The sequence below is a fragment of the Alosa sapidissima genome, chromosome 19 (assembly GCF_018492685.1).
Source record: "Alosa sapidissima isolate fAloSap1 chromosome 19, fAloSap1.pri, whole genome shotgun sequence".
In the NCBI taxonomy this organism is placed as follows: domain Eukaryota; kingdom Metazoa; phylum Chordata; class Actinopteri; order Clupeiformes; family Clupeidae; genus Alosa; species Alosa sapidissima.
Genome location: NC_055975.1, coordinates 18134759 through 18154782, shown reverse-complemented (window position 1 = coordinate 18154782; position 20024 = coordinate 18134759). Strand labels below are relative to the sequence as shown.

Below are 20024 nucleotides of genomic sequence, written 5' to 3'. Positions count from 1 at the left end.
AATAATGTAACTTAAAATTACAATTATAGCCTACTAAAATAAAGTAGCTTATAAACTAGGCAAAATGAAACATTACAAACCTTCATCATTTAGCTGTCTGATAATGTAACACCAAATATCCAACCCTTTCTGTTAACACTCTTAGTTTTTGTTGCTCTTCATATTATTTGTTACGTAAGATCAGATAATGTCCATCAAAGGGTTCCGTTATGTTATTAATGAGAGGCTCCAAAATGCAAGGTGGATTCATGCAAGAACTTCACAATGCAAAGAGAATTCATGAAATCATATAACAGCCTCTTCAGCCTTGACTACTGAATCAGATTACCACTACCAGAACCCTTCTGTCTCTATGTCAGGGTGTTATTATCTACAGTGTGCACTACAATATTATTTACAGTATGCACTACCCAACATTCGAAATATATGTGGCTAGGCACAATTAAGGATGTTACATCACTCAGATCATTGTGATTGAAATGACAATTAACCTGTGGTTTGGTGGAAAAACTGTTCACCGCCTTCTCCTTTTTCTCCAAGAGCCACACCATAGTGCCCCTTATCAAATCTAATAATGTCACCAATCTTGAACTGTGGAGAACACATACATATTATGCTACAAAAGAAGATTATGGGCCTGTTCCCCATGTATGGATTATAGTCCAAAACTAAAAGCAATTTTCAATGGAAATCTCTATTGAAGTTCTCTTTTAGTCCGGGACTAGACTTAATTCATGTACAGGGAAACCAGCCCTAACTTCTGTTACATTACAAAGAAACATTGTCACATTTTATAGAGATTCTCAACCGTGTTACCTAAATAAAATTTGTTAACAAATGGAAAATGTACGATGAAAGAAAATGTGAGTTACTGTAATTCAGTACAAAAAAAATAACCCACCTCCAGTTCCCCATCACTTTCAGCCATACAGCCTATGCTTGCAGTCAGAAGGAACAGAGAAACAGCAGACAGAATATTCCTCATGGCAACAAGGAATGTAAACTGAAAAACATGGTAGTACACAATATTCATGATGATAGTCTTTTTAGAAAGGTATATAACATAAAAGTAAATTCAATATTTTCCCACCATTTTTAGTAAACCCCAACTGTAAACCTTTTTCTTAGGCTAAATATTTTTTGAGAACTCAAAATTGATGATTGCATCCCCTTTGGACAAATATATTTATTGTCCATTTAAACATGGACAATAAATATAATTTTCTTGATTGTATCAAATAAGATTGTAAGGGACGGCACAATGTGTCCTCAGGATGAGAATTGCGTTAGGAATCAATGGTTTAAAAGTGGATTGAACATTGACAGACTGGTGAAGCAGTGGTATTACGAGAAACTATGATTAATCTGACTCCATAAAATTAAGAACTTGACCTCGAATAGAGAGAGAGAGAGAGGAAAAGAGAAGGAGAGAGAGAGGGCTCCTCCAGAAGAAGTGAGCAGGCAGGGCAGAGCCTAGCCAGTCAAAGACAAGACTTATATCTAAAAACAACTTTACATATAAACATATAGATGGCATTCATCTGGAAACCCCCGAATCACCAGGGCATCTCTGTTATCTGAGAGCAGGGGGTGTGGGCGCATCTCATCAGAGAATGCATCAAATATCCCAGGTTACAGAAACATCAAATGCATTAACTTTACTGTTCTACAACTGACTGAGAATTATTGTCTGTCATAGAGCCCACATTTTCTAGCAGCGCCCCTGTCAGTACCAACTACCAACTATATCATATTCTTTTGTCTAGCACAGTGGTGTGGGGCAGATGTGGGGAATAGACATGACAGGTGTGTCTATCTTTAATAATGCCTTTCTTTTTTGACAAGGAAGAACATAGATTCAAAACAAAATAGTCACACACAAACATAGGAGTAATAAACAGACTGACATATTAATGAAATTAACATCTGATCCAGCACGGACCCAGGCGGGAAATGTAACGAGGAACCAAAATGCGTAAAAAATATTTTAACATTACCATTTTGTCAGGTTGATGGGGTCAGGTAGGGCTTGAAAATTCACCACCTCCAAAGTGGGGAATGACAGAAAATGTTTGAGAACCTCTGTTCTAGCAGATTTAAATGTGAGCGGTGTCTCTCATACCAGTGCTCCAGACAACAGGTGGATGTATGCAGACCATCGAGTACCAGGATATTTAACTTATCACACATCAGGGGGGCAGGGCAGCTGAAATCTGTGTATAGACACAGGCCTACGTCCCACTAAGTTTGTGAGGGATTAGCGCTGTCCCACTGTCAAATTGTAATGAAGGTGCATGAGGACAAGCTCAACTTTCGGAGACTTTTCCATAAATCACAATTTCTGCAGACTTTATAAATAAGGAAATTACCAACAACAACTCATAATATTGAGGTGAGAGATAATCTGTGTTTTGGATTTACAGTTAGGCTCATAAGTTTTTGAACCCATGCTAAAGTCGACTAAAAAGAATATAAAGTCATCTTTTGGAAATTGATTAATGCCTTAAGTAAAAAAATGAGGAAATATCCAACCAATTTTCAAAGGGAATCAAAAGGAAACTAATTTTCTTTGTGAATGAATAATGTATCGTCAATAAATAAATGAAACTTCCTTAAAATACAGGGGTCAAGTATTCGCTCCCCTATGTTAAATTCCCATAGAATCAGGCCGATTTTTACTTTTAAAGGCCAGTTATTTCATGGATCCATATGCATCCTGATTGGCCTTTGGAATTAAAATAGCCCCACATCATCACAAACCATTCACCATACCTATAGATTGGCATGGTTTTATTTCAGTTAGCCTAATCACTGGTTTGATTTGCATTGAGAGATGATCTTATGGAAAGTACCCCATGCCAATCGTGAGACACCGTGGGGCCCTTCTGGCCAGGGCGGGACGCTGAGATCCGTGGGGCAAACAAGGCTAGAGGGGGGAAAAAGGACATAATGCAACTCAATTCACTTTTATTTTTATAGTGTTATAATGTAATTGTACTACAGTGTTCTACTTTCAAGTGTCTCAATGTACTTAACAGAGGCCAGCTTGAACAAGAACCTTGATCTCTTCCTACAAACATACATTTGCATTTTTACATCTATTCATTTAGCAGATGAAGCGACTTACATTACAAGGGCCATTGTACTCTGGAGCAACTCAGGGTTAAGTGCAGTGCCTTGCTCAAGGGCACAATGGTGGACGACAAATTGAACCCACTGCGTGCTAGCCCAACTCAACCACTATGCTACCACTGCCCCAATTCAATTCACCTTTATGTTTATAGCATCATAATGTAATTGTACTATATGTATTACTTTCAAGTTTGCTTAACAGAGGCGAGCTTGAAAATGAACCTTGACCCCTTCCTTACAAACATACACATTCTATGAAACTATGCCGTGAGATATGTATGGTCTGTGATGTGATACACATTCATTCCTGTCAAACGAGTATTTTTTCCAAAATAAAATGAGGGATTTTGACTGTGGTGCGCGATTTAAAAGTTCCCACATGGACTGTTTGTGTACAGAGTCTCAATATCATGGGGAAATTAACACTACCACTGAATTACTATTAAGTATTTATCCATAGAGTTTACCATATCCATATTGATGTAGAGTTTAAGAGTTTACACAAAGAATGTCTCAAAATGCAAATTATATAGGAACAATGAAAAATGCTCAGATATAGACTTACCCACAATATTCAAATTATACCACTATCCATGGTCAAAGTTCTCTCCTCTTAGAAACACACACACTGAAGTAAAAGCTTTCTGTGTGTAGGTAAGTTTGATCTTACCGTTATAACCAAAGTGCTAGAGCTTATCAGGTGCCGTTGGAGCAGCCCTCGTATTGTGGTCTGCTACAGCAACAGCAGAAGCGTTCACAGAGACGACTGCAGAGTCCCTTCATCTGTGTGCAGGAGAAGAAAGGAGAATCAAGTCGATGCACAGCAGGCTGAATCTTTTGCTTTAGTACAACATTTTAGCCTTCTCACCTTAAGTTCACACACCCCTTTCTTACCCCCACTACTAGAAGATAACTGTGGCTCTTTGTGGATTTCTTCTATTATGTTGGTTAATGTGGCACCATTTCACACTTTTTCACTCGCTGTAACTAATATTTTCCTTTCCTTGTTATATCTATTAATTCATCATTCTGTACTCTACAGTCACATTGGTTAAAATGCTTTACTATTGCGTTTGTGATTATTGTATATCACATATTGTTGATTGTTGATGTGATGTGGCTATAATTAAGCATGTTTCTCTCTATGTTTGTTAAACCAATACAGCCCTCTGGCAGCACCCCCTACCCAACACTAACTGCTGTTTACAGTACTACTTCAAACTTTTGCCAAAAGGTCATTTTCAGCACAACGCTACAACAGAGGAAATTTCTACTCAAATCAGGAATTGTGTGCTCTGCACTTACTGTAGAATACAGTCCCTGGTACCCCCTCTTTCTAAATAGTTTTAGCATTTACCCAGAAAGACACATCAATCACACTGGACCCTGGCCAACTGACACAAGTCACTCTCTAACAGTTAATGCAAAGCACTGAACAGTGCTTGAACAATGTGCATATCTGAGAATGCAAATTAATCAGTTTGTATGCAAATGGTAAAAGTTACTGATAATTCACCCAGCACTGCAGTAGCGGTCAGAATATGACAGGGAAATGACTTTATGGTCACGTGAAAGTTAGATATGACCTGCACCGCACACAATTTGGTGACAAGGCTGTCAAAGTGAGATGCCCTAGATCGATAACTGATATTCAGAACGAACAATAAAAAGTACATACATTTCTTTTGCTTTTTGTCAGCCAACAAAGTATATTCTAATCTAACAGTTAATATACACATCTGTTCTGCTATGGTTACAGTGTAGTGCTTTACATTGTGCATGGACATTTATAGCAAACAAAACATAATTTACATTACCACTTCATAAATAACCAGTCTGGATTATGACAAACATAATGGCAATGATTTTATTCTGAAATCGGCACATATTCACATTAATGCTTTCACAGCTTATGTACATTGGTCTATTGCACATTGAACAAACAAAAACACTAATACACCATAAGTGTAACAGAGGTTACACAGTACACTTTTAAGAAGTTAAAAACATGTTGAAGAGCAATCACACAGTCAATCAGTATCATTACAGATTTTAAATCTATGATACACATTCCTGTCAAACTAGTATTATTTCCAAAATAAAATAAGGGATTTGGACACATGGAATGCCTTATAAGAACTAAATCTGGAGATGTGGTGCAACATGTAGCAATAAAACTGAGCGAGGTAACAAGACCTGCATGGATCTGAGGAGTGCTACAACCTGTCTGTGCCATGATGTCATTGCCGAAAGGTCTTCAGCTGTCAAAGCCAATGACATCATCTACAGCTGACGCATCAATAAAATGTCTTATGCCCCCTCCTCAATAAATAAAACTGCTAAAACATTGAAATAGTTAATTAAAATTGATGTCTGGACGAGTAAGTTCAAACTCAACATGAAATTCCTGAAGATCAAACTGAGGCACTGGACACATCATACAACCTGTAGAAGCGCTTGGCTGTCGTCCAGATGGATGTAAGAAGCTGGCGGTATATTTTTGACAATTATGTTGCTTTGATTGTTGGTTAATGTATAGACACATGTAATCCATGTTAAAGACCCTCTCCTACAGTATAAGCAGCACATTATCATAGTTTTTTCCCCATTGACCCGAATGTACAAAATAAAAAGTCCTACTGAACCAAACTTTCACTCTGAAGCTGTGCAATGATCACATGAACCAGTAAACAATAAGTCACACTCGCAGGGTGCAGTAGTAGTAGTAGTGTGTGCGTGGTTTTCTCTGTGTGTGTGTGTGTGTGTGTGTGTGTGTGTGTGTGTGAGCCACCTGTGTGGAACAGTAATAGGCATCTGTATACAATACACAGTGTATAGTGTTGATATTAATGTTCAGTGTTTCCAGTGTCTGTGTATCAGTCTTATGTACAAGAGTCAAAGTATTTCCAGTGTTTCCACATCTGAGTGGGTTTTATGTGCATGAGAGGGAGAGAGAGAGAGAGACTGTATGTGTCTGTGCTGTTTGGGAGTCTTTCCGCTAATGTTCCTCCTTCTCCCTCTTCTTCTCCTTCTCATCCTGCAGGGCAGTGCCCAGTTTCTTAATGAGGACGGACAGCACCTTGTCCAGCGGGTCCATGACCCCTCGCTGCAGCCACTTGGGGATGGTGGTGCGGGCGTGGTGGAAGCCCAGCTTCTGCAGGATGTAGTCCACCCCGACCGGGTCGATCTTACGGCCCGTCCACGAGATCAGCCTGAATGGACGGACACACACACACACACACACACACACACACACACACACACACACACACACACACACATAATTAGAGACATTAAATCAAACATGACTGGACAGCCTAAATCACTTATCACACAGCATATTCATGAATAATAAAACTGTTGAGAGAGCCGTCAATATTTATTGACACCTTTCAACAATTATGGCAACAACATAATTGAGATACAACAATGCATTCTTTTTTGCAAATGCTCTTTTTTTGTTATAAATCCAGCACACCCCATTATAATATTTTTACATTTTTTGTTTTACAGTTGAATTATATTAAATAGTTTTTCAAAAATGGATGGTGTTTCCAAAATCATTGAGTAACTGTGTGAAATAGCTCTGCTGATAAGGTAAGCAGATCATGAGAGTGTGTTTAGGGTTCGGCGTGCGTACCGTAGCGTGGGCTCCAGGTGCCAGGTGTTGCACAGGAACTCTCTCCAGTCCACCGTGGTGTAGTTGATTCCCTCCTCCTTGTCCGTCTCACCGGACTTCTCGTCCTGAGACACCGTGGGGCTCTTCTGGCCAGGGCGGGACGCTGAGATCCGCGGGGCAAACAAGGCTAGAGGGGGGAAAAGGACACAATGCAACTCAATTCACTTATATTTTTATAGCATCATAATGTAATTGTACTCCAGTGTTCTACTGTACTACTGTCTCAAGGTGCTTAACAGAGGCCAGCTTGAACAAGAACCTTGATCCCTTCCCACAAACATACATTTACATTTTCACATCTATTCATTTAGCAGATGCTTCTATCCAAAGCGACTTACATTACAAGGGCCATTGTCCTCTGGAGCAACTCAGGGTTAAGTGCCTTGCTCAAGGGCACAACGGTGGAAGCCAGGAATTTAACCCACAACTTTTCAGGCTACTGCATGCTAGCCCAACTCCTTGACCACTACGCTACCACCGGCCCAATTCGATTCACTTTTATTTTTATAGCATCATAATGTACTAATTGTACTACAGTGTATTACTTTCAAGTGTCTCAAGGTGCTTAACAGAGACCAGCTTGAACATGAACCTTGATCCCTTCTCACAAACATATGAAAGTATCTTTGAAACTATGCCGTGAGATGTGCACTGTGTGGTCAGTGATGCAGAGTCCGATAGGCTCAGGCCCTGACCTTTCTCTTTCTCCTTCAGGTAGGCCGACACCAGGTCATGGAGGAACATGATGAGTTCCGCGTCCATGGTCACACAGATGTGGTCGGTGAACTCCGTGACCACGCTGCACTCCACCTTCGGCTTGCTGCTGGCATCTACAACAACCGAGTGTTGGCACAAAATTACAGACAAGACATGGAACGGAACAGAGTAAATGTCAATCAATTCTCAAGGGAGGATTTTCGGTCTTTGAGTTAGAATTTTTTTTATTTAATTAATCTGATTAATATGGTGCAGGAACACAATATTATGTGATATATTTATTTATAAATGTATATATTGAGTGATATATTTTTTGTGAATGACTTTCAGATACGTCTTAATATTTGACGATGGAAATAAAAACAGATCCCTGGCTGCATTTCACCTGTCAGTGATGGTTCCTCTGGGTCCTGCTCGTGGATCGACTTGAAGTCCAGCTGCATTCTGGGAAGGGCGAAGATGGTCTCGGTCTCGTGGTTGTAGCTGGAGGAGCCTCTGAAGCTGCTCAGCAGGCTGGAGCTCTTGGCCACCGATCCACTCTCGGAATTGTTAGCGTCCACATTTCTCAACAGGTTCAGCTCTGTATGTCGGAGAGAGTGGAGGAGAGTGAACGAGATTAAGATAAAGTAGAGGCTTAGTTTACGGTTATGGCTGTGGTATGTGGCAGACACTCTTATACAAAGCAACTTAAAACACTTAAAAGCGTAAAGTGCACTCAATGCGCACAGTTTGTCGTGCATGAAATAAAGCTATCGAGTGGCATTGAGCTGACCCATCATGATGGTGCTTAGCATCTTGTTCATGGTATTACATTAGCAAATTAATTTAGTCTCTTAATTAAATTAGCTTTAGTCTCTTTATTTAATTAGCTTTAGTTAGAATTAAGACCTTTCACTTTGCCCTCCATTCAAATTAGTGCCCAGAGTTAGTTAAGTTTTGTATGTATAAGACTGAGATTAGGAGAGTGCATTTGTTGTACAGTACTTTGTCTGTACAGTATGTGTGTATATGTTATGTGTGTAGATAGGGGCATGTGATGCCTCACCTTCGTTTCTCATGGCGGTGACGTAGTTAAACCACTCTTTGACCGTAGCCACACCATGAGGAGGGTTCTCATGCCGCCGCCGTGTTATCTTAGTGATGGTTGCCATGGGACTCTCGAGAGCTCCGCAAGGCTTGGTTACCATGGTGTTGTGACCCAAGTGGAAGTCCAGAGTCTGAACGACGTAGGTTGAGTCAGACCCTAGACAGAAATAAATTAGACATTTGGACATCATTAATCAAAGTGCAGAAGACATTATTAGATGGCCAGCAGTCTTACAGGCAGACTGAAAAATAACATGTGAAAATGTGAACTATATATGTGAGGTGGGTACATTTTTAGGATTTCAGGTAGGGCCTTAACCAAGTCTAAAAGGCTTTGGCTGAGAATAAGGGGAGTTTGGGGTGGGCCTGGTTGAAAAAATATACCAGGCATGACTGAATTTTCAATCATGTGTCTCAGTCAGGACAGATACTTCTGAAGTAAAAGCCATCAGACTAGGGCATCAGTGACTGGGGAAAGTCAGAACCCCTAAACGAGATATACGTCTGACTACTGAGTTATGGGCCATGGCATGAAGCGGGTTCTCCTACCGTCCTCCGAGACCTTCTGGGCCTCTGTCCAGAAGGCGATGTTGGGCTCCTCCAGGTGGAACAGCACCCAGGACTTGGAGCGGAAGTTGGGCCCGTGGAAGCAGGCCAGTGTCATGTGGTTGCCGTGGAGACTCATGGAGCCGCCCAGCTGCACTGCGTCCTCGGGGAGGGGCATCTGGAAGAGGGAGATGTGGCAGCCAGCGATGACCTTCAGCACACCGGGCCAGTGCCTGTGATGGGCCGCATCCAGATCTAAGAGAGGAGATGAGGGGAGAGGAGGGTGGGGGGAGGAGAGGAGAATTTTGGTGTTTTAGAATTCAACTACGTCCATCCTCACCAAATTATAGCTAAGCATTGCCATGAGGAAACATAAAAGTAATCTGCCAGGTCAAAGTGAGAAGCTTGCAGTTAGTGAATACTGTTCATGTATAGCCTATTTGTTAAAACATATCCTGTTAACAGCTTACTGATAGCATATCAAACCTGTATCATGATATGCTATGATAATGGTCTTGTGTCTCACCTCTAACACTGTATACACACACACACGCACACACACACTTACATTCGGTGGCCCCCTTGTCGACACTGATGACGGGGGTTTTGGGGGGTATGTAGGGCACGGGGCCCCAGGTGGAGAGGGCGCGCTTGCTGGTGTCAAACTGCTGCGTGAAGAACTCCTGCAGCTTCATGCCGATCTTGATCAGGTCAGGGGTGGTGGAGCGCGAGATGATCACCTGGAAGATGTCCCACTGTAGGTCGCCATGGACGAAGATCTCACTGCTCACACACACACACACACAAAAAGGATTTTTGATGAATTTCATAATCACTGATGAGTAGTTCTTGGCCGTTTAAATCTGCAGACTTTAATATGGCGTAAAAAAACCCAGTCAAAAGGAAACAAATGCAGCATTATGAGTCACTGCTCATAGCCAAATTACTGCTCCTGTTCTCTTTTACGGGCAAGACTGCTACTGAGATGTGATACGAAGAGAATTTATACCGTTCAAAAATGTTAACATACCATGTAATTTCTTTCCTTTTTCAAACTAAGCAACTCATGAAGAAACCACTCATTAGTCTGCTCACACTGTGCTCTGCTGATTTAATAAAAATCCAACATGTACCAACAGTAACACCATCGCCGAAAGATCAGAATATCCCTAGTGCAACGCCAAACTCTGTCTGCCCCACTAATGTTTCACTACGAGTGTTTCCATGGCAACTCGTTACCTCTTCTCTGATAGGCTGGCCTCTGAGGGGCAGAGGTTGACCTTCCACTCGTCCTGCAGCTTCAGGTCGGCGTTGCTGAAGATGCCCATGAGGATGCTGGAGCCCATGTAGTCCAGACGCGCCTCCGTGGAGCCCATGGTGATCTGGATCTTGTGGCTTGGCTGCTGGTTGGGGTGCTCCGAAATGTGGGCTGCAAAGCAAACCATCAGCATGGTGAGCAGATAACATAAGATGGAGAAGAAGGAAAAGGTCAGGTATTTAACAGACGCTATACAGCAGCAGCTGTATTCTATTTCAAAGCAGCACCACTACGCCCAGATAGGCCAAATGCTTTTGACTTGTGAAACATAATGTGATGGGGAACATTTAGAAAAGTGAAAATACGCTCCAATAGTACTAAAGGTACTTGGGCTTACTTAGAAAACAAAAACATTTACTTACAGACCATCTCCAGGGTGTTGACGTCGATGTTTCCACCCACCACTCCGCCCTTGGAGTCCAGTTTGGAGCGGCCGAGTCCCACGGACATACTGATCTCCCGGTCCCTGTTGCTGCCCACTGACAAACGGCCCTGGCTCTTCAGACCGCTCGTCGTCCAACTAAACCACACAAGCAACGCACATGAACCACGCTGGGATGCATGCCCTTAAGAGCTCAACTATTACTCCACGTTGTTGGTGTTGGTCATTTCAAACTGCCACAGGGGTGCACATGTTGCGCATAATGAATTGTGCTTGCAAATTATGAAATGTTTTGTGTCTACATTCAAGAGTGGTAATGTGTTATACATGTAAACAACCAAGGAGTCTATTCAATTATTACACATATTAAAGTTTACTTTGATACTTTTCCTTTTTTTCTGTAGTGAAATTCTCTGATGGGATGGGATGCTATTTTTGACCAAGGACGCTGCACTGCTTGCACGCTGCCCATCAATGATTCTAGAGCGCTACGCTACGATCGTTGCTGCCCACTCACGTGTTGTTGCCCATGACGTTGCTCATGTTCATCTGGACATTGAGCTGCTTCAGGTTGATGGCGAACACCACCAGTGTCTCCCAGGGAGAGCCCTGCTGCCCTGCAGCCTTAGCGTTCCGGAACGAGGGGGTGGACGTTTTACTCACAGAGTCTACAGGGAAGGAAGAATATGGATTAATCTAGTGTGTGTGTGTGTGTGTGTGTGTGTGTGTGAGAGAATGTGTACATTGAGCATTAATGTGATGGGAAGAGTATGAGTTAAAGGAGAAATCCGTCGATTTTTGACATCGATCTCCATTTCTCGAGGTCACAGAGTAGTACTGTCGGTACGAAAAGAACTGAAAACAATCAGTTTTACCTACCTCGAGTTGCTAGGTTGTCGAGTTAGAGCTTACAGGCAGCTACGGTGTTACACTCTGGGGGCATGTTCATGAGCCCCCATGTTCATGCCCCCAGAGTGTAGCACTGTAGCTGCCTGGCTGCTTTGGCAACGAGCTAAGTAAGACAGTACTCAGTGACTTTGAGAAACAGAGATCTACGTGAAAAATCGAATGATAAAAGGTATGATAAGTGTGTGTGTGTGTGTGTGTGTACCTCTGCGTGGTGCTGAGGAGTCAGAAACGCTGCGCGTGCGACCCGTGGCGGGGGACTTGAGGTGTGTGTGTGAGGGCGTGGAGTCGTTAAACACGTTGCTGTGTGTGTTCTGGCCATCCCATGTCCTCCAGTAGGCCTTCCTGCTGGACTCAGGGGACAGGTGCTGGGCCATGCTCTCCACCGAGTCAGGGGTGGCTGGACCCGAGGCTGCTTAAACACACACGTGCACGCACACACACACACACACACACACACACACACACACACACACACACACACACACACACACACACACACACACACACACACACCACTTCATGTTAAAACAGTACAGCAGTTTGGGGAAGCACCAGAAAGTGGTTGTGGTGAAAAAAGAGAGTGTAAACGTTTTTGAGCGAGATTTCAAACTTACGCGGTACATTTATAGTTTGGTCTCCTAAAAACAGTCGTCGAGCGATGCTTCGGCGGTACCAGGCTCTTGGAAAGGCAAGGATCTCACTCAGACGCCGCATGTCATACTTAAACGACGCAGAGCCGATGTCACACACCGCTGGAAACAAACACACACACACACACACACATTTTGACATCACCTCAGATTTGTGCTCAAGAGAATGTATACTAGTTGAACTGTCAATAATCTTCACACAGTGTTTGATCTCAGACATTTTGGAGCTTATTTTTAGGTGGCTTACCTGAGATGTTGATGAGGGTGGTGTCCAATTTGCCACCTTTGCTGTTGATGAAAGTGTCAATGAAGGCGGGAGATCCTGCACGCCTCATCCGTGATAGGCTGACCTTCACAAATTCCAGATTGATCGACAGAGAATCCTTTCTGCCCGTCACTGAGGAGGCCTCTTCGTCAACTGCGCCTACAGTATGAATGCTACATGTTACAGCCCATAAGGACAAATAGTATAATAAAGTGACATACGCAGATATACTCAAATTTACCCAGGCAGTATATAACAAACTTATTGTTCAATTGTACTTATTCATATAGCCCTTGGTGATAATTATGCCAAACTCAGACATTATTATTTTTTTCTCACACGCTTTTTGTAATGGCAATCATATCAACTGAGCCATCATAAGAAATGCATAGGTTCTGAAATGATCTGAGACTAACACCTGCTGATCTAATATCTAACCAACCAGCACAGCCTTTGAGGAGTTTGGTGATAAAACTATGATGAGCTTGATTAAGTCCAGTGCGACAGGCAAGGTCAGTGGCCATCTTACCCAGCGGACTGGGCCCTGGGGCCATCCCTGTGACGGCGGACTTCTGCTTTCCAGCTCCGTAGGGATGGAACACGTAGAGGGAGAAGTCCGACATGCACGCTGTGAAACTGAGCCCCGAGGAGTTGGTGGGCGGACCCGTGAGATCTGATTGGCTGCTGCTGTGCCGGCTCCGCCCCAGAGGACTACCCAGGGATGGTGACGCGCCTGGTGGTGCTGGTGCTGGTGCTGGTGCTGGAGATGAGAGGAAACCTTGAGTGCGCTGCAAACTCCAAAATACACACCTTACTGTCTTACTGTCTTACTGCTACACAACGTTTACATGTCAAGCCTAAAGCTTGAAGTGTGATCATATCTTCTATTAACCGACTACATTCTCTGTCTTTTGAAATGGAGCTCCATCCCAAAAAAGCTCTTTAATATACGTGTTCTTATTTAGAGATTAAAAAACAACATAAAGTAGTACAACTGAGGTCTGTCTCAGTCATTACTGAAGATTAGTGTTGAGGTTAGGTTAGGCAGAAGATGAAGCAGCGCTCTCTAGCTATGTGCTCCCAAGCTGCTGTTATTGTAGAGTGGAGGGACCGGGTTACCTCCTTTGCCCCCTGGCACCCTGTTGGCGTTGTGGACTGACGGAGGTGTGGAGGAGGGCGTGTGCTGGGGCTCGCTGGGGTGAGCGGTGCTGGGCGGCTCCAGCTCGCCGCGGTTGGACGAGAACACCAGGTCCAGAGACGGGAGCTTCAGCATGCACTCCACTCGAGACATGGGCAGACAGCTGAACCTGATTTGCGAGGGCTGGGGTTGACACACACACACACAACTTTACAATCAGGACAAATATCATGGCCAGTTCTTCATTAGTCATAGCTCATAGCTACAAATTATATTAGTACTTCATCTGAATCAAATTTCCCCTTCATAAATGTTAGTAGCATGCACCAGATAACCATTACACAAAAAAACAAACAGTATGTAAGTGATTCACATCTCATGTTAGTGAGAGGTTAGGGACCTCAGTGAAATGAATCCTGGGAGATGTAGTACCTGCACTCTGACGTAAACGACCACATCCACAGGGAAGGAGGAGTACGGGGAGGTGGCAGAGGAGACCAGAGACACCTGAGACTCCTCCAGAGGATCCACCGAGTCAAACTGGCCCACGTCTTCTTCTGGAGCACTTACAGCTGTGTGTACACACACACACACACACACACACACACAAAGGTCAACTCAGTCAATGCACTAACTGCACAGGCGTAAGTGATTCTGTACTACATGTTTAGGTCAGGGACAAGGTGATCTTTAATATCCCCATGGGGAAATTTGTTGCATAGACAAAATTCAAACAGACATTGACATCTGACAACACATTACAATCAAAATGCAAATAATATACACAGTATATACAATATACACATGAAATAAATGACATATGGCAATGGCAGAACATATCCGCAACCAGACGGCAGTAACACTCACTAAACTGGGGATGACTGGGGTCATGAGTCTGTGTCAATGACATTACCTGTGTAGTTCCTGTCAATGGGAGTAATGGGGATGGTTTCTAGAGCTTTCTCCAGGAAGTCCAGCAGACAGGGGCTGATGACCATTTCCTCCGGGAGGGTCTGCAGGGCCACCCATGCATACAGCTTCGCCGCCTTCACCCCTACACTGGCTTTGCCTTTAGTGTTGCCTACCACCACAAAACACACACACACACACACACACACACACACACACACACACACACACACACACAGTCGTTTTAATACACACAAACAGCAAACACCTACACCAACAAGCACCAACCATCACATCAGAGACAACAGCACTGTGAGCACATTTTACATGCAGGTTAGTGAAGGCTGTTAGGGACAGGAAAGAAAAGAAATTGTGATGGGCTGTTTGGAATCCGGCACACAGCAGTGTTTGCTTGTTTGTCTCCACGGCAGCATTCCCTTTCTGTGTTGCTGCCTCTTGCAGCAGGAGCAAGCGCATACACTTGTGTGTATGGTAGCCATGTAGCCATGCATGAATGCAGACATACCAAACGTGTGTGTTTATGTGTGTGTGCCTAAATGCATGCAAGTTGAGCGTCTAGCACTCTGCATGCATCAGAGTTTCCGCTACAAAAAAATGGTACCGGTCAAAGAGACCGGCAGAGGTTTTGTTTTCCGGACATTTTGATGATATGCCGGTCAAATATCCTATTATTGTATGCTTCTTAATTAGTCAAGTTGAGGAAAACTGGAGACAGGCTATGTAGCTTAAAGAATGACATAATCAGGCTGAATAGAATGCAACATGTTCATTAGCCTAACTTACGTAAACATGCCTAACAAGATCTAGCCAGTATCTATGTTTTCATTAACAGCAAGAGTCTTTGTTCATTGTTTTAAAAAGGCTACGTTGTTTGTTGCTGCTACCCACGTTATCTCCAGTGGTTCCACTGGTTAACTTACACAGATGCGCAAACACAAGAATGAGCGCTCACACCACTAAGGCTATAATTTATTTGATAACAATAAATTAAGAAATGTTTCCTATTCTGGGAAATGTTTAGTTTCTTTTTCTTTCGGTCCGCGGTTCAATGATACCGTTTAATTATGCGCGGACCAGCAATCTCCTCGTCGAGGAGGCCCTAACCCTGCAGATCATAGACATAGAAAGCATAGGCCTACTGTATGCTTTGGGTACAGAACACATGTTGCATGTTCAGTGTACACGGAGAATGACAGTGTCTTGGAGAGGCCACAACCCCGCAACTCCACTTCCAACGTTATGATTCCGACAGATACGCCCGACACTTCTGCTTTTTATCTGTGGTGGAGTTGACCGGACATCTGAGGCTTCAGGCGTTACCAATTTATCATCATCCATCGCGTCTGGCCTCTGAAAACACTTTTAAGGCTAGTCTGCCTGGGCCTGGCCATGTTTGAACCGCCTCACTCATTTGTTCGTTGTATAACATGGACGTTTTAAGCGTGCGCTTCCTATTTGAAATGTTTCCTATTTGAAATGCAGCATAGGCTATGCGTGTTGTTTGATAGCTTTCAAACGGTAGAGCCTGTACATTTAAAAACATAGCCAGAGGACGGATTGCTTAGGCTTACATTTTAAGGCTTATTCTCAAATTCAGATTGTGTTAGGGGGACGGGATTATTAGCCAATTTCAATCGGACAATTTGACCGGAGAGATTTAATTTTGTCAGACATTTCATTTTTTTTTCGGCCAATGTCCGGTAATTACCGGACAACGGAAACCCTGGCATGCATCTGTGGGGCGTCAGTATCCATGTGTGTGAATGTACACCCATGTGTATGCATGCATGTTCTATCTTTGTGTGTGTGTGTGTGTGTGTATGTACACACTCATGTTTATACATGCGCGTTCCATGCGTGCGCATGCATCTGATATGTGTACAATTGTGTGTGTGTGGGTACCTGAGGGTAGAGGAGGGGGAGGGGGAGGGTGGAGAGTGTTAGTCCTGCCTAGGGCAGCAGGGGGGGGGCTGGGGATGTCTCTAGGCAGGTCTCTCATACCAAACAGCTTGGACTCTTTGGACAGGGTCCGGGGCAGTGAGGATCCACGAGATGCGTTGGGCGACTCGGTCTTCAGCGTCTTGGAGTTATAGTGGAGCTGTGGTGAATAAATATCGGAATACATTTTGGCAATCACAAATAGATAATAAATAGATATATAGACACTACATCTACATACATACATACATATATATATATAGAGTATATAACTGAGTTAAATATATATATATATATATATATATATATATATATATATATATATATATATATATATATATATATGTGAGTTGAACATAGGTAAACAAATTTGTTCTACACTGTTGTTCACTATATTATACACGTACCTTAACCGTGTGCATGTGTGTGTACATATGCAGATTCACATGACTATCTATGTTCGTGCACAAATGCATGTGTGCAACCGAGTGTTAATATACCGTATGTGTGTGTGAGTGTGTGTGGAGCCAACCTTGACGTCGACACCGGGGATGTAGAAGACGGTGGTCTCCATGTCGGAGGACTTGCTCTGCAGGGAGGAGGGCATGCGCTTGTTCAGCAGCTGGGACGTGGAGGTGAAGCTGGGGTGCAGCTTACGCCGCTTAGGGGGAGACTCCTGGTCCAGAGAGCGCGAACTGCGCTCACAACTCCTGCACCACACACACACACACACACACACACACACACACACACACACACACACACACCACATGAGAGTACATGATTAGATATTATCATATTCTAATAAACATATCCATAGACATTCTTGTATCCTGTATCTTGTATCTTGCTCTCTCCATCTCTCTCTCTCTCTCTCTCCCACTCTCTCTTTTCCTCTTTCTGTCGCACGCGCAAGCACACACACACACACACACACACACACACACACACACACACACACAATGTGTGTGTGTATCCTAGATTGTTAAACAGACATTCCTAAATATATTGCTCTCCATCTCACACACACTCCATTGTTAAGGACAGAACAGGGTTGAAGCTGCCAGACGTCATACACAGGGGCTGAGTGAGGACTGACCTTCGCAGGGCGATCTCGTCGTGCTCCGGCTGCTGGGTGGTGGGGTGCAGCACGCACTTGCCGCTGTCGATCTCCACGCGCACGTCCAGCTCAAAGTCGATGTTGCGCTCGGTGGCCGGCGCCGTGATGCCACGCTGGGACGTGGAGGATGGTGTGGCCGCCCCGAACAGAGCCGCGAAGCCAGACGCCTTCCTGTGGGACGTACTGAAGGTGGAGGACGGAAACGTGTGTACACACACACACACACACACACACACACACACACACACACACACACACTTAACCAAGTGTGGGTGTATTTGAGCAGCAGCGGTCTTGCTCCTTTGGCTGCACGAGCATCTTGCCCACAATTAATAGCTGAGACATGGAATAATCCTTAATACCTGCACTAAACCCCACACTGACCACTACCCACTGCTGAAATACAGCCTAACACTGAACACTGAACTGACTTTACATTTACATTTACATTTACATGTACATGTACTCGTTTAGCAGACGTTTTTATCCAAAGCGACTTACATACAGTATGTTAATTATATTACAAGAGCCATTCACCCCAGCAGACAGTGCCTTGCTCAAGGGCACAATGGTGGAAGCCATGAGTTGAACCCACAACATTTCAGGCTACTGCATGCTAGCCCAACTCCTTAGCCCCTACGCTACCACCACCCCAACTCTATTGTGTAAAGGTGTGTTCCAGTCACCTGGGTCGTGGGTAGTAGCTCATCTGCCTCTCACGGATGTACTCGTCCTCCTTGTCCGAGTCCTCCGAGGAAGAGGAGGAGAGGTCGTCGCGGCGACTGTCGTCGTGCTGGAAGGGAAGGCTGGATGAGAAGGCGGCGGGCGTGCCTGGAGCACTGAACACTGAGCATGATGGGAAAGGATGAGGCGAGTCGTCGATGGCAGCGGACAACAGGTCCACCTCTGTCTCCTCCGGGAACTTCAACAACCACAGCGACAGGCAGTCAGAGATCTCTCTACGTCTATCAACACTGCTGCCTATTCTACCTCTCTGTCTACACCTCTATCCCTTCATCCATCCTTCATCGTCCCAATCTTGGCATCACTCTTACTAGTTAGCCTTTAGGGCTCACAGCCTGCTCAGGCACAGCTGCAGTCTTGCCTTGTAACAAGTTATCTACATATATTAATATAACTAACATATAACTAATATATTAATTATGTCTGAAATAAAAATGCTATTGGGTTAGATTGGTACTGTCCGATATTTTTGATGTTGGTGAGGTCAGATTATAATAGGGTTAATGAATAGACTGATTTGAAAGCCCAATTTAAAATAGCAACGGTTAATAAACTAAATGCCTGATTTAAGAGAATAATTGTTGAGCAGCCCTTTAACCCCAGCAGGTTCCCCTCTAAAGGTCTCATGCAATAAACCCTACCAGCCAGCGGAGGAGAGAGGGATGGAGAAACCATGAGAGAAAGAATGCAGAGATGAAGACATGAAGGTTAGGATGAAGATGAAGGTATGGAAATGGACATTACACCAGAAAAAACAAAACAAAAAACAAAACCCCTTTGCCAGAGTGTGTGTTAAGTGTGTAGTGTGTTTCACTGTGTGCCTGCTTGTGTGGGTAAAAGAAAAAAAGGAAGCACCTGTAAGGAAGTGTGTGTGTGTGTGTGTGTGTGTGTGTGTGTGTTTACAAAATGGTGTGTGTGTGTGCGCAACTGCCCAGTTAGAATTTAGCCTGGACGAGTGTGAAGAGAGGCAAGTGGGAGGGACACTCGCGGGGAGACGTAAGAAGCACAGAGCGGGAGCCATAGCTGTATCAGAACAGGGTCAGAGACACAGCGACTGCCCCCAGATTGAGCAGACAAGAAAGAACAAGGACCCAGCGGGTGAGACTGGACGGGCGGCTTCCCCAAATGCGTAACGGACGAGGAGCGGAGCGGAGCGGAGCGAGCGGGCGGGCGGGCGGGTCAGATTTCGTTTGTGGGATCAGGTTTGTACCTTGAAGATCAAGTCAGCCTGACTCACAGGAATTGGAATGTCCAAAGGTACATCTCCCATCTTGAACACAAACACAGTCAGAACTCATCCACAAATTAACAGAAAATAGAGAAGGTGTAGCTTGTGGGTGTGTGTGTGTATGTGTGTGTGTGTGTGTGTGTGTGTGTGTGGGGGGGGGGCGGGGGGGGGGGGGGGCATTAAAGTATGTGTTTAGGAGGAGTAGTCAATAAAATAAATAGTTCATGAAAGCTCCACCAAAA

General features: G+C 43.9%; 1 protein-coding gene across 1 annotated transcript in view; it reads right to left on the bottom strand.

Annotated features, from left to right (window-relative positions):
- Nucleotides 1-4985: 4985 nt before the first annotated feature.
- kiaa1109 (KIAA1109 ortholog) overlaps nucleotides 4986-20024 on the bottom strand; it is a 51672-nt gene continuing 36633 nt past the window's right edge. Inside the window, 21 exon segments of the mRNA XM_042073169.1 lie at nucleotides 4986-6344; nucleotides 6773-6938; nucleotides 7507-7641; nucleotides 7914-8108; nucleotides 8574-8771; nucleotides 9164-9415; nucleotides 9729-9943; nucleotides 10400-10589; nucleotides 10841-10998; nucleotides 11378-11528; nucleotides 11972-12178; nucleotides 12384-12521; nucleotides 12667-12843; nucleotides 13214-13444; nucleotides 13804-14005; nucleotides 14255-14394; nucleotides 14736-14903; nucleotides 16655-16850; nucleotides 17223-17400; nucleotides 17790-17993; nucleotides 18497-18732. Coding sequence (XP_041929103.1) covers nucleotides 6131-6344; nucleotides 6773-6938; nucleotides 7507-7641; nucleotides 7914-8108; nucleotides 8574-8771; nucleotides 9164-9415; nucleotides 9729-9943; nucleotides 10400-10589; nucleotides 10841-10998; nucleotides 11378-11528; nucleotides 11972-12178; nucleotides 12384-12521; nucleotides 12667-12843; nucleotides 13214-13444; nucleotides 13804-14005; nucleotides 14255-14394; nucleotides 14736-14903; nucleotides 16655-16850; nucleotides 17223-17400; nucleotides 17790-17993; nucleotides 18497-18732 — 3951 coding nt within the window. The 3' untranslated portion in view covers nucleotides 4986-6130.